The sequence below is a fragment of the Haliotis rubra genome, unplaced genomic scaffold, assembly GCF_003918875.1.
Source record: "Haliotis rubra isolate DU_JTF1 unplaced genomic scaffold, ASM391887v1 Scf111, whole genome shotgun sequence".
Lineage (NCBI taxonomy): Eukaryota > Metazoa > Mollusca > Gastropoda > Lepetellida > Haliotidae > Haliotis > Haliotis rubra.
In genome coordinates, this window is record NW_025765015.1 from 525,383 (window position 1) to 549,733 (window position 24,351).

The following is a 24,351-nucleotide window of genomic DNA, read 5'->3' on the forward strand; positions in this document are numbered from 1 at the left end:
TCTTTCAATAGCCATTATGTAACCTTGTAATCAGTATTACATGATATCCTTATATCAAGAGACAGCCGTTTTAAAATGCCATGACATGGTGTTATGATTGATTGAGAGACTTCACTTTTAAGGAGTGAGTGAATATTGGTTTTACACCCATATAGCAATATTCCAACAGTACCGCTCTTTAGGAAATATGAAGGATCAGATTCAGGGGTATCTTTCAAGACAGATGAGTCTTTTCTCCTTTGGACAGTTTGGCACGAACGTTGCCCAATGCAAAAATGATGTCATCCACTTTCACCATGTTGATAATTTAGCAGATGCTCTACTTTTTCTTCCCAACATAATGAGAAAGTGATATTTTCCCCCTCTCACATGCAGGATGCATTGAGCCTGAGGATAAGGTTTACCTCAAAACTGATCAGACATAGTTTGGCTGGGATTCTGTTGAAAGAATATCTAAACGATATTAATGTGATGACAGCCCAAATGGGAACATACCGCATGCTATATTAGAAGTAAGTATTCAAGCAGTTTTATGAGGTTGCCCCCTCAAATGTTCCACTTATATTTTTTGTGAAATATATACTAGTATGCTATAAAAAAATACAAAGTTGTGTATTGTACGTCTTTTATTAACATCTCATATCACAGTGGTATCATGGGGAACACACAACGTAGTATGTAAATATATATATGTGTGTGTACAAAACATTGTTTATTTACACATGTACAGTGGACAGAAAAAGCAAAAACTATAAACTCTGGAAATGTGGGGTAAGTATCATTATACAATTCCAAGAAACTCTCCATGAGCACTCATAAGCACCTGCATACTACATAACTACCCACAGCCAAACAAAGGCAGGTAGGTGCATTGGTATTGTTCCCAACTAGCGTTGAATATATACTCTCACACACACAATACTGGTCTTATTGCTTGATGGAAATGTTAGCAGCACAATTATGACATCAATTACATTTTCATGTGAAAACTAATACCCAACAAAACTAAATATAAAATCACATCTGATCATTTATGTGGGACCTCTATAAGTAAATACTGAAGACAAGTAAATGCTGGTTTCACTTGATAAGAAGAGAAACATTGCATCAGACATGTAAATCTCTTGCAGAATGGGGTCAAAACGAGGTAAAGTGTATATTTTATCGACTTGTTTTCTAGGTTATCACAGTCAAGCCACACTATACTGGACACAACTGAAGGTGAAGGTTGGAGGGGCAGGTAATACTGTTCATCAGGGACAGTGCATGACACTTGTTTTTTGAAAGACAGACAATCATTTGTCTTTTAGTTATTTGTGTAGATTGTAACTTGTAAACATCTACTGATAAATGAATAAATACACCAGATAGATCAACAGATAATTGATCAGGGTACAAAAACTTATGACATTTTCAATTTTATGGTCGAACAATATGTGAACTATTGATAATGCTATGTATGCTTAAACAGTTGACATTGAAAATCAGCAAACAATATCAAATCATACATTCTTCTTTGGCCTGCATTTGATTAGCAGTGTTTCTTTGAGAATGTAAATTACTGTCATTAGTAATCCACTTATTTGAATGTTCCAGTAACTATAATCAAAAGCAACAAAATAAATAGGATTGACTTCAAAACACATATCAACACATGACAGCAGATCAACAGGCAACATAGAACTGGAATGTCTGTGGTGAGCTGGACATGGTAAACTCCTGTATCTGCCCATCTTCTAGTTGTCCAGTTGACACAGGAGAGCTGTACCCCGCTTGACCCAATGCTGGACTGGCTTCTCGGTGGGCAGTAGGATGGCCATCACAAAGTTGGTGGAATGACCAGTGGTTGACAGTGTGCCCCGTCGTTCGCTTGTCTTGTACACAGGACATTTGTAGCGCTTGTTTGATGTATCGATCTTCTCCTGTAGGCCAGGCTTCAGCCATATGATGGGCACTGCATCATTGAGAATCTTTGGCAGTTGTTCTGTCAAACAGCCGCTGTAACACATAAACATAAACAGATATCCTTACTAACTGTCATGTCACAATGGCCAGATACCAGCAGTAGGTGTGACACCAGTAGATATAGAACAGGGCTGAGGATATCAGCAAATAACCAACAGCAATTGTTGGGAATTACTGATGTACTGAGGCTAAGATGTCATGGGGGTGTAGTATGTCTAATTCTCTAATTCTACACACGACTCCAGCAGTACTGGTTTAGTTAGGGATTTCACACTAAGAGGATTTCACTGTATACAGAATATGCGATGTGCTTTGTGTACCTGTTTTTGTCCCAGCGGGCTCCATCCAGGAACAGACCCACGATGTAAGCTCCATCCTCAGGGGCCTCACTCAGAGTGTCATGGACTAAAACCTGAAACAAAAACAAACCCAAGCTGATGTTCAATAAATGTCACTCACTATAAAGATCAAAATTCTCAACTTCATCTGATGTGTAAGATTACACATGGACAGAAATGGAGGAGACTGACAGCTACGTTTGTCAAGACATGATTTGGCTACTCATGTCAACACAAGTGTGACACCTGCATGCTGAAGGCAGGTTACTCATGTGGTAAGTCAAATCAAATGAAGACATCTCATCACAGGTTAATCATTTGTCTTTACGACAGCACAGAGAGCTTGTAACAAGCTTCATTTCTGGCTGAAACTATAACAGTCTAAGTGCTGACTTTTCAGAGGTCGTATCACTGATCGGTATAGTAACAGCACTCCATGACCTCCTCATTAAACAACCTTTAAAATTTCAATTCTAACAGCCTCACTCATAAGGTTCCAAGCAATGAAAAACAAAAACACCAAAAACCAACCTAAACTAATCAACGAAATACTAGAAAGCACTCAGGATTTACAAACCTTCAGCAGAAAGGGAGAGTTCATATGGATCCCTGCCCATGTTGGTATGTTGGAAACGAACTTGCCAACCAGGCAGCCAAAGCAGCACTTAAACTCCCAGAAGTTAACGTAAACCTACCATCTAAACTAAATTAAGAGCCTATCAAAACAAAAAAATCCTCAAAATCTGGCAAAGTAAAAATAAAAATTCAAACTCTAAAGTAAGAAACAATAAAAAAACCCATAAAATCTACCATAAATCTAAAAATAGGGACAGGGTGATAACCAAATTACAAATAGGTCACACAAAATTAAATTCCCTCCTAAGATAAAAAAAAACACCCAACGGCCAAATGCACACATTGCAACCAATCAGAAATGCCTGAACAAGTCCTACTACATTACCAACAACATAGAATGGTGCTCCAGAGTTCACTGGACCCAAACACACACCTAACACTACCAACACTCCTAAGCCCACTAAATAACACTCAAACCTTCAAAGCCTTAGGCATATTTCTTACCCAAACTGGCCTTCTAGGCTGCATACAATCCTACATAACCAACAATAAAGAAAAACCTAACCACATTACCTGAAAAAAGCAAACAAAAACAAACCTAAAAACAAACAAAACAAATACCAACCAAACAAAACAACTACCGACCAAACTACCCCAATCTCCAAATCATCATCATCATCATCATCATCATCATCATCAGGCGATTTGTCATTTTCTTATCATATCTGTGTGGTATCTCCATCTAAGGTTTGTCACTATTTGAAAACATTGACTTGTTACGCAGTGTTCTATAAAGTAAACTCTCAACACTGTGACTAATCTATTTTTTAAGTCTATTTTTGTTTCATACAAATGTATACAGATGGTACACTGTTCACAATGATACAGCCCTATTGTGACTACAACGAAAAACTAACGATAGGCGTTGCAAATGCTGGCGAGTTATAATTTGAATGTAACGATAGGCCATCAAATATACGACCACTCGCCAGTCAAGTTCTAACACTAATTGTAGAAGAGGTCGTTGAAAGCACGACCGCTCAAGTCCTAAGTTCTAACTCTGTTGAAAACTGCTATCGAACAAACCTCGTGCAAGTTCAACTCCACATGTTTCACACAGTGAAATCTTCCGTGAAGTACTGGCAAATAGCGATTGTACGAATGTTCTTATTTCAGAAACAAAAACGCACACGAATGTTTTGCGTTTACTAACACAGTTCTCCTGAACACCACTGTTTCTGAGACTATAACTTCTCTTGTTGATAATAGGACTGATGACACCACAGCATTCCTCACCGTGTTACAAGATGAAGACATGTAAAAAACAAGTGTTTGAGTAAAACATGATAAATATTGTCCATTAACAGCCTATGATGACTGTGTCTGTGTATGTAGCTAGACAGATGTCTGCCTTTCATCAAACATATTAAACAGATCTATGCCTTCACTTTAAAAGTACTTACATTACATGGAAAGAGATGGGTATATTTGACTGGATTCTGAGAAAACATCATACATAGAGGATATTATATGAGTGCCCATGTCATACTATGTTTATGACACGAGTGCCTAAATGTTGGTATTTCCCGAGTGAGAGCGAGGGATATACCGATATTTAGGCACAAGTGTCGTAAACATAGTATGATATGGGCACATGTAATATTCTGTTCATTACCGAAGTCATCAAAGTTCATTACCGAAGTCATCAAATTGAGGAATAAACCCAAATCTACTTTCAAACACAGGCTGGCTACCCACCGTCACTGAACGCAACGTCACAGAAGAAACATGACATCATAGCCTTGTTCATGACGTCACGTCACCATGACAAAGTGATATTTTGCCCTAGGGCATCGTATGAAAAATATGAACCCCGATATGTTCGCCCACGTAGGTAATAAAATGAGTTTATGAAAGATGCTATACACCACAGTCAGCGACATGACTTGTGAATTATCAGTCGTTGATGTGAGAGAATGGAGCTGAGTTTATTGCTGGCTTGTACACAATTCAACTTCAGTCACAGAGTGCAGCTTAATGCGAGAGGAAAGCCCAAAGTATTGTTGGTGTCAGGCGTCTACCACATTGGTGAACCCCCCCAAGGATGGGTATGTTGCTGACAGAGCAACAATACAATAGACAATAGGGGCAAGGTGGGATTCAAACTCATCATCATAGGTTCATAAGTGTTCAAGGGAGACAACTCTACCCAGTGAATTGTGGCCCCCTAGACAGCTGGGTTTCCTGTGCCCTGTGTAACAATTCAATCGTTGTAACAAAAGTCATTTCGTTGTTAGATCTTATGACAACAAAGAAGTCTTACATTGCTCACGTTTTATACATTTAAAATCAGTATGAGCACATTGGTTGATGACATCAGCAATCATGTTAAGTACGTACCTCAAAGTCAAAGGCCAGTTTATCAATAGGTATGGTGTATTTCCTGGCATAGTTCTGCATCACACCAGTCAGGAAGGCCTGAGTGAAGAAGAAGCCCGACACCCAGAATACTGGGGGCTTGCTGCTATCATACCAGGTCTGTAGGTAGAAAGCATTTCTTTATCAATGACTGAGGATTAAAACATCAAAAACTGTTCTTTCCATTAAAACAAGTTTCCTTGTTTCCATTCCTCACAAAAATTAAACATCTTGGAAAACTTTCATAATCCTTTTCAAACTGAATTTCAAAACTGTACTAAAAATGATGCCATGATCATTTCAACAATTCCTAACAACATGAATTGACTTTTCCTAACCTGTAAGAACTTCAGTCTCTCAAGGAAGTCTGTGATGTAGCTGCCCAGCGGTTTGAGAGAGGGGTATGAGCGCTTGGCCCACATGGCTGGTTGACGTCCAATCAGGAGACTTCCAGCCATGTCCTCCAGCTCGGATGACATGACCACCAGCCCCTTGATGGCCTTCTGTAGGTTCTGCAGGCTGGATCTGATGATGCTCAGGAGTCTGCAGGAGGAGGATACATTAGTTCACCTCACAACTCCTCCAGGGATAACATATGTCACACACAGGGACTTGACAAGACAAGAACAACAACGTCTACGAACAATTGTGATATGATGTTAACTGCTTTAACCAGTGAGTGAGTTCAATGTCTTTAGAAAAGTATTCAAGTTATATCACATAGTGTCAGCTTGAACCCGTTAAGATCCGGGTTAGAATTGATCTTCAGTAACCCATGCATGTCGTAAAAGGTGACTAACAGTATTGGGTGATCAGACTTGCTGACTTGGTTGACACATGTGATCATATTCCAGTTGTGCAGATCAATGTTCATGCTGTTGATCACTGGATTGTCTGGTCCAGACTCGATTATTTACAGACTGCCACCATATAGCTGGCATATTGCTGAGTGCGGCGTAAAACTAAAATCACTCACTCACCCACTATATCAGATACAGCGATTACTACATGAGAGGAAGATACCATTTATAGTATGAGTACACATATGTATGTTTGAAACCAGTAATTTCACATGGGTTTCTCACCAACATGTGTAAGAACAGAAAGTGTTGCCTCGTACTGTACCTGTTGAATCTCTCCATCTCCTGTACCAGGACAGTGTTCATACTCTCACTGTACACAACTGGGAACTTCTTCGTGGCTTCCTCAATGTCATAGTCGCTTGGCAACTGGTCATGATAAACACTCAAAATTCATTTGCCATTTATTTACTTATCTATAGGCCACTATAAATATATCAGATATTTGTCCAGATTTGGAAACATTCTTTTTTATAATTTTTCTTTATCTGTCCTGTAAAATATGTCCATGCAATGAATTGACATTGGAAGAACAACAATGTTTTACACTTGGTCAATGACCAGCTTGTCGTTCATGCAATACAAGAATTGTATCGTGACTTCACAGTAATGTGATAACATGAAGCCCCATTACCCACCTTCGCAAGAATATCAGCAGAAATGTCAGACAGTTTATCATCTGTCTTGCCGCCCCCTCCTCCACCTGACCGGCCTTGAGTCAGCAGGACTGAGGCAAACAGTAAGTTGGTTTCCTGCAGTTCTCGGGAGATGTCCACATTCTCATGCATACCGAACACTTCTGGCTGCTGGTTCTGGGGCAGGTTCTGTCATGAAAATGTCGATAAATGTACAGGCTAATCATGGGAAATATTTTATCTGACTCCTTTTTCTAAACAATCTAATCCTCTAACTGTATTGGCATCACATATTAGTGGTGGTGTGTGGTCTTGTGCCTAGAGCTCAGGTCACAAATCACTTGAAGTTAAGCCATGTTAGGCACGGAGAGTCCTTGGATGGGTCACTGTGTTTGGCTGATGACTCTTGAGAGTTTCTAGTCCTGCCCGAACAACAAAGCACATGTGGTCTCACAAGTGAGTTTGTTCAAAATTGCCTCCATTCACCCATCAGAAAATGGGTACCCGGTGGGAGAAGTCAAGTGACTTAATTAACCTCATAGCGCCTTACAGGCAGCTTGGGTTATCCGGGTTAATAATTGTCTGCGCTATGAGCACACTGTTGGTGTGGATGTAGCCCAATATAAATTATTATTACTATTAATTATCATCCAGAACAATTAAAACTCCATTCTAAATTTTCCACAATGATGTTGTCACCTTGATAAACTGCACATAGTCCTGGTAGGATCCCTTTGGGGGGCGAGAAGTAGGAGCCCGAGGGGGAGAACTTGTACTTGGGGTCCATGATGATGTGAGCGTTGTAGAAGTCATCCAGGATGGTGAGCAGACACCGCCTGTCCCAGTCGTCTGTCACGCGACCTCCGTAGTTACACTCCCCAGTCATGTAGGACACGGCGTCATACGGCACTTCATCATACTCGTTGATGAACATCTGCAAACACATACATGCATGTAGGTCTTTTCATCATTATTACTTTCATATATGACTGGACATTTTATTGTATCTAAACACATTTTTCTTTTCTGTCAACATTAAAGTAGAACATATATGTTTGTTTAACGCAGCACTCAGCAATATTTCAGCTATATGACAGCGGCCTGTAAATAATCAAGTCTGGACCAGACAAACAAGTGATCAACAACATGAACATCGATCTACACTATTGGGATACAATTGTCAACCAGGTGAGCGAGTTTGGCCATCCGATCCTGTTAGTAGCCTCTTACGACAAGCATGGGTTGCTCAAGACAAATCTTCACAGGTGAACATATAAATGACACATACTCACTTTAAAATTATAAAAAGAAAATGCCAGGTAACAAATATATAACACTACATACAGAACTGAACCTATTGCTGTCATGACTGTCTTACTATCAATGGCTGCTGCTAGAGGATGGCCTTTCTATGTATTAGTGCCAAACTACCAGTATATGGTCAAGGGGAGATAATTACAACAGTGTTGTTTCCCCTCTCAAAACTCCTTTGCATGATAAACCCTGCAGCTTGTACAAGATTTAAGAAATAATCTTTGAAAATCCAGGTATTGAAAGTATTGCTGAAATTGAACAAATACTGAACTAATTATATGGAAATCACCAAAATGTAACTAATTTCATTGCATAATAGTTCAATCCCATCTGTCTACTGCTGGTATTGCCTTAATTTGAGATCAAATTTTTACAGCTGGGAATATTTAACTGAATATTTTGTCAACAAACATTTTCAACAGAAAATAAGCCAGATGACAATGATATTATATCTGTTATATTATCTTCTGTAATCAGCTCACCTGTAGTTGTCTGATGGAGATCCGGAGATCAGACTCGTTGAAGCCATATGGGATGTTCCAGCCAATGGGGCCCATCTTCCTCCTCTCCTGAACTAGGCCATGGAAGAAGCACAGACCAAACAACAGCTTCTCAAATTGCTGCAACAAACAAACATGTATACTGTGAGTACCTCAGGTTGGGCCAGAGGAGACACATATGAAGGACAGCACTGGGTTTAGACAGGAGCTGTTATTTGGCAAACAACTGACCAGTTCCTTTCCAGGACATCCCCCGGAAGAATTCCTCGTCACTGATTGGGTCGTTGAGATAGGACTGTAGCAGATTCTGACGGAGTCCAGTGGGAGGCTCGTTGGTCATCTTCACACCATTCTGCAGTACGGTCACTGGGAACTGAAACATGGTCATCCAAATGTTAACTGCCCTGGGGCATCACTTTACATAGTTTGTGATGTGACATGTTACAGTGAGCGAGTGAGTTTTATGCTGCACTCAGCAATACTCCAGCTATATGGCGGCGGTCTGTAAATAATCGAGTCTGGACCAGACAATCCAGTGATGAACAGCACGAGCATCGATCTATGCAATTGGGAGACGATGACATGCTTCAACCAAGTCAGCGAGCCTGAGCACCTGATCTCGTTAGTTGACATGTTACAGATAGGTATTGTGAGTTGTTCCTGTATGAATGTTGAGTGAGTGACTATTTTTAAAGTTTTACTTTAGTCTTCTGATAGTTGTGATGGTCTGAGGGGCAGCTGGTGAGCCAGTCACTCAGGGTGGGTACAAATAGGAGTTTTATGACCGGTCTGCTGGTCGACATACCTTGTCTGAGGGGTAGCTGGTGAGCCACAGTCTGAACTCAGGATGTGTGTTCTCAGCGTTGAAGGCTTCACATATCTTCTCGAGGGCAGTCATCCAGGAGACAGCCAGATGACAGTTCTGCAGCAGCACCCATGTACCATCTGCCCGGGCCTTCTCAATCATCTTAGATGCAATAGGACCCTGGGAAACAGTGGATGAAAGTCAGTATCATTATGTTTAATAAAGTGATTTTTAAAGCTTCAGTTCTATATTCAATTTATGCCATTAAAATGAGATTAAATGAATAAATGACATTTCAAATCAATTCATGATAACTTCAGATAATAAATACAATAGCATCCATCCAACCATCTATCTGTCTCACCTGTCCCTGCCCAAGAGAGATGGAGTTGAACTTGTTGCCACCATATCCCTTGTCGTCAGCAAACTTGAGCAGACTCATGGTGGGGTCAGCGCCGGGTGACAGGACAAAGATGAGAGGGGTCGTCTGGTTGGAGTCAACATAACTCTTGGCAAGGTCAAATGGTGGCGGCTCCACAAACTTCTTCCCAAGCTTGTCCATCACAAAGTCAGTGATGGCAGGAGCAATCTGTGTAGACAGCATGAGTTAGATATCTACTCATTTCATATCAACCAACAAATATAAACCAAGGCATGACAAGGACATGAATGTCAACACAGAAATACTGTCACTTGCCATGTTTATAACAGTAAATAATCAAAGTGTTGAAATACATTACAGTGTTTATCATTTACACAGCATCAGATTAAAGGCACAATGTCACACAATTTCGACAATATTTTGGCCTATATTATATATATTGGGGCATCTGCACTCACTTTAGGTTCCTATTGATGCAATAAAAGACTTCTTATCCCTTACAACTTGCCGGAAATTGATAAATGAAACTTCGAGGTGAAGAGCTTCCAAACAGAACATTTGCCATATATGGAATGTAAACAATTGCTCCATACATTGAAAACTGTCATACGCGGTGTTGTCGGTGTTTGCCGAACTGGTTTCAATCACAATTTGTTTGTAGGATATTCGCAAAGAGCGCTCCAAGGGACATAACTCTATGGGGTTCGCTTGAAATAATGTTTGGCCGGTAGAGGGCGTGAGAGTCGATTTAATGCAACGTTCCACCTTCTTTCAGTAGGAAGAAATTCTGATGTGCATTGGATGGTTAAAAGGTCAGAGTATGAAGATATTAATATGGACCATTGCACAAAGTGATCAGAGGGCTCAACAATCATAACACTCAAACATTAACTTCATTTAGGGCAGTCATTGTGCTCAGATGACTTTGAGGAATGGGTCCATGGATGATTAGGCGTCGCTGCACAAGACTGACACCTCTACAGAAACTACACAACAACTAGCCGGGACACTGAGCTGTCCTCTACATCCTGGTATTTGTGTCAGTACCTTGTCTGGCCGGATACAGCGGAGCACGATCATCTTCTGAAAGTCATTCAGCTGAGAGTGATACGGATCCGGTAGCTCGGCCTTGTTAGGTTCCTTGTTGTTGTAGAACTCACGCCATTTGTCAATGTTCTTCATGAAGTGTTCCCTGGCAGAACAAGCAGTATCACAGGTTCACAACAGCAGCGCCATGACCGAGAAATATACACGTATAGTCTCTTATTATCAATCTGGATAACTATTAAATTCTGATATTCCTAATCATAAATTACACAAATAGAGGTTAAAGTGCTACTTTTTTGTTCTTATGAGTGTGTCCTTACTTGAACTTCTTGAAATGTTGTAAGTCTGAAAGGCGACAGATCTCATCCCAACTCTTGTCAGACAGCCATGACGGGGCTGGGTTGGCCAGCTTGTTGTCCAGCCCCACACCACCGGTCAGGAAGAACATGAACTCTTCCTGGTCCAGGTCATTACGGGCTCTGCAGCACACACATGAGACTCTCAGTATACATCCTACCTAGGCAATCTAGCCATCTTATCTAGCCCATACACTTGACTACCATACCTGTAGCCATCATAACAGGCCCACATACCCAGGCATCCCATCTTGCCCACATATCTCCCTATCATGTGCAGACCACACATTTCCTTGTTATTAGTAGCCCACACATCTCCTTATCATGAGTACCCCACACATCTCCTTATCATGAGTAGCCCACACATCTCCTTATCATGAGTAGCCCACATATCTCCCTATCATGTGCAGCCCACACATTTCCTTGTCATTAGTAGCCCACATTTCTCCTTATGAGTAGCTCACATATCTCCTTGTCATTAGTAGCCCACATTTCTCCTTATCATGAGTAGCCAACATATCTCCTTATCATGAGTAGCCCACATATCTCCTTGTCATTAGTCGCCTACATATCTCCTTGTCATTAGTAGCCTACATATTGCCTTATCATGAGTACCCCACACATCTCCCTATCATGAGTACCCCACATTTCTCCTTATCATGAGTACCCCACACATCTCCCTATCATGAGTACCCCACATTTCTCCTTATCATGAGTACCCCACACATCTCCCTATCATGAGTACCCCACATATCTCCTTATCATGAGTACCCCACATATCTCCTTATCATGAGTACCTCACATATCTCCTTGTCATGAGTAGCCCACACATCTCCCTATCATGAGTACCCCACATATCTCCTTATCATGAGTACCCCACATACCTCCTTATCATGAGTACCTCACATATCTCCTTGTCATGAGTAGCCCACACATCTCCCTATCATGAGTACCCCACATATCTCCTTATCATGAGTACCCCACATATCTCCTTATCATGAGTACCCCACATACCTCCTTATCATGAGTACCTCACATATCTCCTTGTCATGAGTAGCCCACACATCTCCCTATCATGAGTACCCCACATATCTCCTTATCATGAGTACCCCACATATCTCCTTATCATGAGTACCCCACATATCTCCCTATCATGAGTACCCCACATATCTCCTTATCTTGAGTAGCCCACGTATCTCCCTATCATGAATAGCCCACATATCTCCTTATCATGAGTACCCCACATATCTCCTTATCATGAGTAGCCCACATATCTCCTTATCATGAGTACCCCACATATCTCCCTATCATGAGTACCCCACATATCTCCTTATCTTGAGTAGCCCACATATCTCCCTATCATGAGTACCCCACATATCTCCCTATCATGAGTACCCCACATATCTCCTTATCATGAGTACCCCACACATCTCCCTATCATGAGTACCCCACATATCTCCTTATCATGAGTACCCCACATATCTCCCTATCATGAGTACCCCACATATCTCCTTATCTTGAGTAGCCCACATATCTCCCTATCATGAATAGCCCACATATCTCCTTATCATGAGTAGCCCACATATCTCCTTATCATAAGTACCCCACATATCTCCTTATCATGACTAGTCCACATATCTCTTTATCATGAGTAGCCCACATATCTCCTTATCATTAGTAGCCAACATATCTCCTTATCATGAGTTGCCCACATATCTCCTTATCATGAGTACCCCACATATCTCCTTATCATGAGTAGCCCACATATCTCCTTATCATGAGTACCCCACATATCTCCTTATCATGAGTAGCCCACATATCTCCTTATCATGAGTACCCCACATACCTCCTTATCATGAGTACCCCACATATCTCCTTATCATGAGTACCCAACATATCTCCCTATCATGAGTACCCCACATATCTCCTTATCATCAGTACCCCACATATCTCCTTATCATGAGTAGCCAACATATCTCCTTATCATGAGTACCCCACATATCTCCTTGTCATGAGTAGCCAACATATCTCCTTATCATGAGTACCTCACATATCTCCTTGTCATGAGTAGCCCACATATCTCCTTATCATGAGTACCCCACATACCTCCTTATCATGAGTAGCCCACATATCTCCTTGTCATGAGTACCCCACATATCTCCTTATCATGAGTACCCCACATATCTCCCTATCATGAGTACCCCACATATCTCCTTGTCATGAGTACCCCACATATCTCCTTATCATGAGTACCCCACATATCTCCTTGTCATGAGTAGCCCACATATCTCCCTATCATGAGTAGCCCACATATATCCTTATCATGAGTAGCCCACATATCTCCTTATCATGAGTACCCCACATATCTCCCTATCATGAGTAGCCCACATATATCCTTATCATGAGTACCCCACATATCTCCTTATCATAAGTAGCCAACATATCTCTTTCTCATGAGTACCCCACATATCTCCTTGTCATGACTAGTCCACATATTTCCTTATCATGAGTACCCCACATATCTCCTTATCATGAGTACCCCACATATCTCCTTATCATGACTAGTCCACATATTTCCTTATCATGAGTACCCCACATATCTCCTTATCATGAGTACCCCACATATCTCCTTATCATGAGTACCCCACATATCTCCCTATAATGAGTACCCAACATATTTCCTTATCATGAGTTGCCCACATATCTCCTTATCATGAGTAGCCCACATATCTCCTTATCATGAGTACCCCACATATCTCCCACATATCTCCCATCTTGGTCAACGTCTTATGTCAAAGTAGAAAAACTATAAGTTAGCCATGCGAAATTAAGGTACACAAACACAAACTAAACAGTAAATGTAAAAAGTAAAGTTTTGCTCCTTCTACTAATATGACTTAACCATGGTCTCCATCACTAAATTATACCATGGATGTCACATGCATAGGACTTCTACAATACACACAACATGGCCAACTATCGAGACTCAGTATTCAACTCAACATGATGGCAAGTATTAATGGAACATCTAAACAAAACAAAACACACAGTGTTGGTGCACATTAGTTAGCCTTAGAATCTACCAGCTCAAGGAATGTTGCAATGAGGGTAAATTTGTGACCTATTGCGGCAATTTCTCCCTCAGAGTTTCAGGGCAGATCAAAATGTTTGCAAGTTCATTTTCTGGAATATATATTCCCCTGACCCTTTTTGGTTCCTATCACCAGGTGTAAAAACAAATCTACAACCCCCAGTGTATCAAATCATGACATTAAACTCTATAGTAATTCATATCAGGGCCTAGATTTTCGAAGCTCTCTTAGCGCTAAGATAGTCGTAAGTGCCATACATTAACATTAACTTATGACTATCTTAGTGCTAAGAGAGCTTCGAAAATCTTGGCCCAGGACTGTAAATTCTACAATAACTGTTATCAAGAGTTTTAATAAAAGCAGTTAGACCATTAGAGATAATGAACCACATCCCTTATTGAAATCCACTCTATATGATATCACCCAAGATATAAGGATTCTGCTGAATGACATTTTCAATAAGAAAGCAAATGGTTAAGCAGTCTTATCTGTGAAACATACTTGATACAATTATAGCAAAATACTAACAAAGTAAAACAAACCATCAAATATATTCATAACAGGCAACACATAAGCATCACACAGTGCCACATCTCGGGTACTAAAAACATGCATTTAAGGTTATTGTAAACAGCCGTCAACCAGAACCTGCTTTATGTGCTGAAACAAACTGTGTAACAACAATATATTACATCAAAATGAAAAGTCCAGAGGTTGTTAATGTCAGAAACATCTATCTACATGCTGAGATGGATGTATAGTCAGTCATGTTATTAGTAGTATGAAAGCAAGCAAAGCAACAGCAAGGTTAGGAAGTACTTAGTAAGAAACGAAGTGGAACAAGAAAATGTTGAAACAATGTATATTTGGCAATAGGGTATAGCCAAGGCTGATCTGGGGTGCGGCTCCCACCAGGTGTATTCCAAACACTAGTATCTATCCGGTCAGTATTACAGGCTCTCAAGCTATCACTGCAACCTTCATTTAAAAATATACTAGCAACAAAATCAAAAATATTTTCAAACAATGGAAAACTTGAAAATCTTCCAGTCTTAATAAATGGTTTTTGCTTCTTCCCGCGCCGAGGACACCGATTACATATGGCAATCTGGCCTGGGCATGTAGGCTTATGGTAATGCTTGACAATGTAGAATATTTCTGCAGATACAAATTATGAGTTTCTGTTTCATTTTCCAGGAAATCTGTTTGACTGTCCCTGTTGTCAATGTCAGTAGTTGAGACATGTAGCTGCATACTTACAGCAATATATTCGAGCAGAGAAGGAAAGAGAAGAGCAGCTTGTCTTTTTCAAATAGAGATCTACAGACATTGCAATAGAGGTTATAGGTGAAGTGGTCCGACAGGTAGCGTAATCTTTTTTTCCAGGATCTTTGATTTGTTGCTGAAACAGATGAGATGAGTACATGTGGAGATGACAGATGGCAGAGAGATGACAGCGGGCGCCGCACCAACGTCTCACGTCCATCAGATGTTGCCATTCTTCTTTTCCAGACACCAACAGGCTGATAGTTTCAGGGTACGACCTTCACCTTTGAAACGCAATTGGCAGTGAACACAGCAAAACCACAATAACTTCAAGGACAAGTGACAAAGTTTCTGTAACTACACATGGTTTAAGGCTAATATTGAACGGTTTTGGAAAATAAGTAAAAAAGTAAGCAAACAACTGAGTGAATTTTTCATCAGGATCCACAAACATTCAAATATGCTGGGATCAGAAAAAGCTTTAGATGATTGTTTGTTTGGTAGCACGAAATGATAGCACAAAAATATGACTATCTATAGGTTTGGGATTAACTCTTTTAAAAGGACTTGGAATATGCCTGATTCAAGTGTAGTTACAGAAAAGCTGCTGTCCACAAAAGTGATTGCTTGTTGCATTCTGTGCTAGCCACCTGATGGAGAGTGAGAGATGGTGCAGCCACAGCTGTGAAAGATGTTCATGCCTAGCTGCTGCTAACGTTGCGACGCCATGTAGTACTTACAGCAACTGTTTGGCACACAGGAGAAACGCAAACACCAACTTGTGCTTGGCAAATATGGACCGAGAGACATTGTCATACAACTGATAGGAAAAATGGTCTCTCAGGTAGCGAAGTCGCTTCTCCAAGATCTTAGATTTATTACTGTAAAAACAAAACTCATTAAACATGCAAATAATTACCCATTAATGATGACATTTTAGAATTCAGAATTATTTCAAAATGTTTTTAAAAATTTAAGAAACATAAAGTAAATATGTTCAAACTAAATATGCGGTGGCTTTTCTTCATTACTGACATCATGATAATGAGTGAGTGAGTTTTAGTTTTATGCCGCTTTTAGCAATATTCCTGCAATATTCCAGCAATATCATGGTAGGGGACACCAGAAATAGGCTTCAAACATTGTACCCATGTGGGGAATCGAACCTGGGTCATCGGCATGATGAGTGAATGCCTTAACCACTTGGCTACCCCACCACCCCAACATCATGATAAATGCTTGTAAATACTAACATACACTCATAATAAAAAGATGGAAACTTCATAGAATGCAGTCAAACACCATTGTGTTGAACTTATATTGGCCTTCAAATGAAAGTTTTGTCTCTGCATATTCCTAATTATATCAACATTTTCCATTTGTACTGTACGTAAGATAACTCGAAGTATTCACAGTGGAAGTATTCAGTTTTTCAAAATTGGGCCCTAGTCAAAAAGATAAGCAATCCCTCCTTCTGATTAGTTAGAGGTGAATGGCTTGATATATCTCACCTGTCATGTATGGACATGATGAAGAGGTTGACGAACCAGATGAGGGAGTATTGGTACATGGGGTCAATGTTTGGCAGGTCAGCGATGGAGAAGAACAAGATGGACGAGTGTTTAGCTATTGGTCGGTAACCCATTCGAGAATTCTCAATCTTCTTCTCCGTTTCCTCAGCAATCTGATAAATGAAAATTTACACTGAAAATATCTGAATCTATGAAACAAAATGACATAAAAAACACCAACACACGTCTACAAATACAAAGTAGTATTTGTCCCTAGCTTAAACAAAGTAACTTTAGGTACAACTGCAGTGAATGAATTTAGTTTTATCATCCAAAACTGTGTTCCACAGGAGATATTGCTTGTGTGAGATCAGACAATATCTGCTAGGAGATATATCGCTTTGACAGTAGATTTTGCACAATGCCCTGACAATGCTATGATGTCATGAACTTGATGACGTCACAATGCTATGACATCGCTGCACTGCAAGTCTAATGGTAGTACCGTGTTCAGAGATGTACATTTTTCATTGAAAACTAATGAAGAGTGATTTTTCATGATAAATAGAATCTCACCCTCGTGTCTTCTGATATCAAATATATCAACACTCGTTGATAAGAGTAAAAATATCCTCGGCAAGCCACAGATATTTGTTACTTTATCAACTCGTGGTGATATATTTGATATCAAAAGATACTCGGGTGAGATTCTCACTTCATGACGCTTTTTAGCAATATTCCAGAAATATTTAAGAAAGTGCAATGACCTTCTGTTTCTTGGAGATTTCATCTGACAGTATTTTGGAAGAGTCAAGGATCTGTATAGCACTCTCATCCTCCAGAATGTTGCCCTCTGAGGCCGACAGGGTGTGCAAGATCTTGTCCTCAATCTCCTTCAGCTGTTTCCTGTTGGCTGCACTTGTCACAATCAGAGCCTGTCTCTCCTCTTCCAGCTCAGGCCTGTAACACAGAACATACCAACTTGTGAGACACTTGGAGACCATCATCTTGTACATGTGGCAACAGTCATGTCAGACACCTGAACTCACCTGACACTGGTCTCCATACACATATGCATCATATATATAACCTCAGAAGCAGCTTATCTCCTAACATCACTCTCAGTGTCTGTGATGTCATGATCACACCATTTCCTCTCATGTGTAAGAAGGCAATGCTATGGTTTAAAACTTTGAGAAAACATTTAAAAATATGGACCAATGCACAGACAGTACTGACAATCCCAAAAGCAAATGATCAATAGACAAACAAGAATAACTTGAAATGTTCTTAACAATGAATATATCTACCATCTACTTTCTGTTACAGACAGTAAAACCCATGGACATGATGACAACACCGTGTATGTTGGTGACTTGCTGAGGTGTAGCATCCCATGGCCAAATGACCGATCACTTACCTCTCCTTGGCCACCACTATTCCCAGCAGCTGGTCCTCCAGACCCTCTGGGGTGATCATGAAGTTGAGCAGAGACACCTTGGTGGAAATCTCTGGCAGGTAGTGCGGGTTGCGGAGCTTGGTGGTGATGTAGAAGCGGAAGTCCTGGCTGTACTCAATCACATTGTCCCCAAGTCGGATCATGTCAACTCCAGCTAACCAACAAAGCAACAGTCTTACTTACAAGCTCATTTCACATTTGTATCATTTTTTTACTCCTGTTACACATCTGTTATAAAGTCAACAAGTGTTTCAGTTGCAGAAGAAATACTTAGTTCAGAGTCAGTAATTATAGGCTGAATCATAAAGAACATATAATATACAGAATTATTAGTTACACAGAACATTACAAACAAGTCAACCAACACAAGTCAAATATGGATTCACACTGATTCATTTGTAGTTTTGAAAACATAAAATGAGGTTACTGATCTGAAAGAATCTGATGAGACATTTCAAGACAGGAAGTTGTGGAGGTGCCAGCTGGTTGTGAGGGATGGACTAGCTGAGAGAGGTACACCCGTTAGTCTGACATGATGGTCCACACCAGTTGACACATTCCACTTACAGGATCAACATGGACGATAGTTAGATACGCATTCATACAACAACATGATGGTGTGAGTGGGGATGGAGACGAAGATGAGCTTAGGTGGCAGATGTCACTTACATACCAGGATCAACATGAACCACAGTCAGATAAACACACATACACACAGTCAGGGTTGGAGTTGGCTGTGAAGATGGCGATGGGGTTCAGTTAGGGGGTCACTTACATCACAGGATCAACATGAACCATAGTCAGATAAGCACACACACACACACACACACACACGCACGCGCGCGCACACACACACACATACACAGAGGGTTGGGTGTGAAGATGGCGATGGGGTTCAGTTAGGGGGTCACTTACATCACAGGATCAACATGAACCACAGTTAGATAAGCACACACACACACACACACACACACACTCAGGGTTGGGTGTGAAGATGGCGATGGGGTTCAGTTAGGGGGTCACTTACATCACAGGATCAACATGAACCACAGTCAGATAAGCACACACACACACACACACACACACACACTCAGGGTTGGGTGTGAAGATGGCGATGGGGTTCAGTTAGGGTGTCACTTACGTCACAGGATCAACCTGGACCCGGTTGTATCAAACTTTAATAAAGCTTTAATCGTTAATTAAACTATGATTAGTTAATCACTGATTATCTTCAGTTGCATGAAATCCTTAATAAAGGAATCCCTTCATTAATCCATCATTAAGCTAATGAAGGCTTGGGGGTATCATTAACTCATCATTAGCTGTATCAACATGGCAGACAACATAATGTACCATCAACTTCGACGTCGGAGAAAAGAGAAACATTTTCGTGAACGGATTAATTAACTCCCCCACCGGTGCCACAGGGATATATATGTCCTTCCTCTTTAACACTCACTTTGAAGTTCAATAAAATTCTAAATATATCACATATTTATATACAAATATACTTCACAGTTTTGAATTCTGCATGGAAATTCCCTGTTTCTTGATACCATCCACTATTAAATCAGACAAAACTAAAGTGCTTAAAATAACCTTTCAAAATAGACTTCGCCGTGTCGCCATTTTGACACAATATGTAATCGCGATTCACAGAGTTATTTGCTGTAAGTTTTGAAATGTGAAAATTTGACAATTACTGGGAATATAGAATTTCAAAAATAGCATAGTAATGATCACTGATATCAGTTTTTCATAAAATCACTAATGATAATTCTGAAACGTTGCCGATGAACCTAGAATCGTTGGGATGTTTCGAAAAATACACTTACACAAGCGCCGAAGCGCGTTTTCCGCCATATTGGATACTGTTTACAAAATCACGTTTAGCGAAGGCGGTATTGAGACACCAATTACTATACATCACATTTATATTTCATATTCAGCTGCGAGAAATACATCACTGAATTCCCTATACATTTTGGAATCAAATTACAAATGGTCTTTGTCACCAATACCAACTGTCTAGATGAAATGAAACGAAAGATATTGGGGTGAAAACGAACATTGTACTCGAAAGATTGCACTTGTAAACAAAGAAAAAATCCGATTTTACACTGCGTAGCATTTTCTGGAATTGTCCGACACCCAGCCGTCCATTCTTTGCTTGCAATGGCTCAATATCTTTAGAATATGCATGGAAAGAGTATCGTGCCAAGAAACAGGAAATTAAAAACAGATACAATGCAATGATTTGATAATTCATAAGAATTTATCAAGGTTTCGTGCAGCGTGGCGCGCCATGACTGTTGCAAAATAACGCAGAGCGACAACGGTAATTATCAGCATTTCTGGCTTCTTCTCTTATTTATCCAATGAAAACTATAAAACATATAACAATACACAGAGAGTCAGAATAATTCTGATTACTTACATCACATATTTATGTACAAATGATCCCTGAATCAAGGGAAGAGTCCTCGCCAAATCCTGTGTACCCTTGTCGCCATTTAAGAAGAAATCGGTCAGCGGTAGTGATGTCATACCTCAACCTTGTTTCACATATTAGGCAATTTCTTTGAGGTGAAGGTCAGCTGAACAAGAGTAAACACAATCGCCCTATCCTTCCGATTACACTGTCAGTATTATGATGTGTATTTTGCGTATAGTTCAGATACTTTTCATGAAACTGACATCAGTATCTACATTTAGTTTTGTTCAATATCATATCATACGTGGATATAGGGTATACATTCCATGTTTTTGAAAGTTTTGATTGTTTGAATAATATTTACAAAAGAAATTAAAACATTTAGTGTAGTAGACCATATTCTGTCTGAAAACACTTTTTATTTGCATTTTGAAACATGTTCCATTTTGTATTGATTTCTTTGGACGTTCTATTGCTTACCCCAATGCTATTGAGCTCAGACATTATTTTGTCCCATATCTGCTTCTTTTTGTCATTAGTAATGGAGTTTGCTGTTTAACACACTGATATAATCTTCAGCTAGGCCTGTATTTCACAACTTTCAAAGTTTTTACTGCGATTTCTGACGGCAGCCATTATGCAGACTATAGATGAGTGTTTACCTGCAATGCATCATGGATAATAATTAGGGGATTCCCCTAAGTTAATCATGGTTTAATGACGGGACCTTTATTAGGGGCATACTTAGTTAATGGGTGTTTAAATAAGGGTTTATACAACCGTATTTAAACACTTCATTAACTAATCAAACATTAAGAATTTAATCAATGATTAGTGTTTAATTGATGATTACATAATTACGCGTTGATACAACTGGGTCCTGGACAACAGTCAGATAAGCACAAACACCCTGGGCATGAGATGTGGAGATTGGGCTGTGGATATTTTAGGTGGCAGATCACACCTGCAGGATCAACATGGACAACAGTCACGCATGCATGCACACAGGATTTGGGTGTGGAGATTGGGATTGGGGACGTGACCTATCTTACATCACAGGATCAACATGGACTGCAGGCACATATTTCAACAGTGTTATACCAGCAGGGATGGGGATAGGTTGAAACAGGACAAATCTCACATTCAACACAAATGTGGACATCCTACACATACATAACACTATCAAAGCAAACTGTATCTGATTCATGACAATCTAGCCTGCACATCAAGGCAACATCTGAATCAGCAGTGTGTGCAGCTTGCATCACACGGGATGTGATAATGTATTGCGTAAATGAAGCCAGTTGTGATGCTAGCATGGCGCAAGGAAATCAAGGAATATGGAGAGTGTGCACAGAAGCCTTCTTTTCTCTACAAGGCTTGTCAAAAGCACTTGGAATTGCCAACCATCTTCCCTGCAGTGCTGGTGTTCAATGGTGTGAAATACGGCTGAGCTGAATCTGAACCTCCATACAAGCTGACACAAACAGCAACAACTACAGCAACAGTTCCATCACTGATGGCAGCCTCAGCAATCATCTCCTGCTTGAACGCAGCTGAGCAGCAACACTAGGCACCTTGGTGGAACACAGTGTGTGACAATATCAGGCTCTACTACCTGACTCTTCTCCAGCTGGCTCCCCATCAAAGATACTAAAATGCTCAGTCATTCTACGGCCTTGTGAGTAAAAAATAATTAAAAGACAATTATGAATTTCTTTCCATTGTGCTTCCACAGTGGTTTCATTAAACACACCAACTCTAGGCCAGACGTCACTGACCTTTGTCCAATCTAACTGACCATTTCATGAGTCATTAAGAATTATAGGTACATATTTTAAACAAATACACTGACAAGACAGATACACACATCAACATTAAAACACATAAAGAGGTGACTCAAGTTTCTACACTTCGAGTTTTCCAGACCAACTTATGTTTTCAATTACTTACTTACTGGCGTATGAACATTGTCATGAGAATCTCTTAATGACTGTTTATCAGTCTTGTGGTCCCATAATTCCATTATGCATTACCATTATTGAGATCATCATTATCTGTAATCTTGTAAACATACAACAGAGATCAATGACTGACTATACATACACATTGGTAATGAAAGGAGAACCTTTACGATGATACACATATAGTTTTTCTCTCTAAACTTCAAGGCCTTTTGCATTCAGGTTTTTGCATGATATAAACATTCTGGGTCATGAATACTGCAATGTGTGAAAGGTACATGATTAATGAATCATGTATGTATAAAGATGTAACAACAGTCACACATGACAAATACATCTCTCTCAGACACAAAGGATGAGACACTTATGACTTATCCTAAATTGTGTACCATTAAACATAGAATGGTGCTTCCAGTACACATGTAACAACACACTGACATCTACAGGGCTTCATGTGTGGAGCCAGGGTCGGGACACAGGGTTGACACAGGGTCAGGACACAGGGTCAGCACAGACTATGTCCCATGACAGACATACAACAGAGTACAGCAATGTTTACACAACAGAATGGTATGGTTGATGTGGACATAGGACAAAGTAGAAAGAATTATACATTGGCTGTTACCTGACTATCTAAATTGAATATCATACTCATAATGCATAACAAAATATTGACATAAGGATGAGGATCAATAAAGTCCTTTTGGCTCATTGGAAAAGTAAAACAAATGTTATTATTATCACAGAGGTACTGACTGACATTATCATCTTTCCAGTACCTCGCAAACTGTGAACGTAACAAGTCAAATCTATAAGCGATTTCGTAAGCCACGAATTCAGTTCACATCATTTCATACATATCTTTAATATGCTCAAACAAGTTCATGAAAGTCTTAAAGGCTTTTGTTTTTCCCAAGTTTAGCCAAATAGGCACCCAATGATACTTCATCCTTTGCTTGAAACATACTGTTTAATTACACAATATCGGAACATGGTTAGTAAAGACTATATATATATATATATATCTACAGGCATCATGCATGGAGCTGACTATCTCTATATCCCATGCTGACTATCATATTAGAAAGCATGTTCTTGCCGCTAAGATGACTGTACAGCAATACATGTCTCTACAAGTCTTCATGCTGACATTACACACATGTATACCTCCAACCTCTACCTATTTAGTTACACCAGATATAGCACATCTCCATGCTAGCTGACATTACACACATATACCTCCCACCTCTACCTATTTAGTTACACCAGATATAGCACATCTCCATGCCAGCTGACATTACACACATGTAGCTCCCACCTCTACCTATTTAGTTACACCAGATATAGCACATCTCCATGCTCGCTGACATTACACACATGTACTTCCCACCTCTACCTATTTAGTTACACCAGATATAGCACATCTCCA

At 40.0% G+C, this 24,351-nt stretch overlaps 1 protein-coding gene across 1 annotated transcript in view; it reads right to left on the reverse strand.

Annotated features, from left to right (window-relative positions):
• Positions 1 to 611: 611 nt before the first annotated feature.
• LOC124287917 (dynein axonemal heavy chain 12-like) overlaps positions 612 to 24,351 on the reverse strand; it is a 79,960-nt gene continuing 56,220 nt past the window's right edge. The window contains 19 exon segments of the mRNA XM_046724408.1: positions 612 to 1,998; positions 2,286 to 2,377; positions 5,280 to 5,417; positions 5,636 to 5,840; positions 6,423 to 6,526; positions 6,796 to 6,981; positions 7,492 to 7,533; positions 7,535 to 7,726; positions 8,589 to 8,726; positions 8,838 to 8,858; positions 8,860 to 8,979; positions 9,412 to 9,591; positions 9,776 to 10,000; positions 10,841 to 10,985; positions 11,161 to 11,319; positions 16,295 to 16,435; positions 17,066 to 17,238; positions 17,833 to 18,025; positions 18,486 to 18,678. Coding sequence (XP_046580364.1) covers positions 1,737 to 1,998; positions 2,286 to 2,377; positions 5,280 to 5,417; positions 5,636 to 5,840; positions 6,423 to 6,526; positions 6,796 to 6,981; positions 7,492 to 7,533; positions 7,535 to 7,726; positions 8,589 to 8,726; positions 8,838 to 8,858; positions 8,860 to 8,979; positions 9,412 to 9,591; positions 9,776 to 10,000; positions 10,841 to 10,985; positions 11,161 to 11,319; positions 16,295 to 16,435; positions 17,066 to 17,238; positions 17,833 to 18,025; positions 18,486 to 18,678 — 2,909 coding nt within the window. The 3' untranslated portion in view covers positions 612 to 1,736.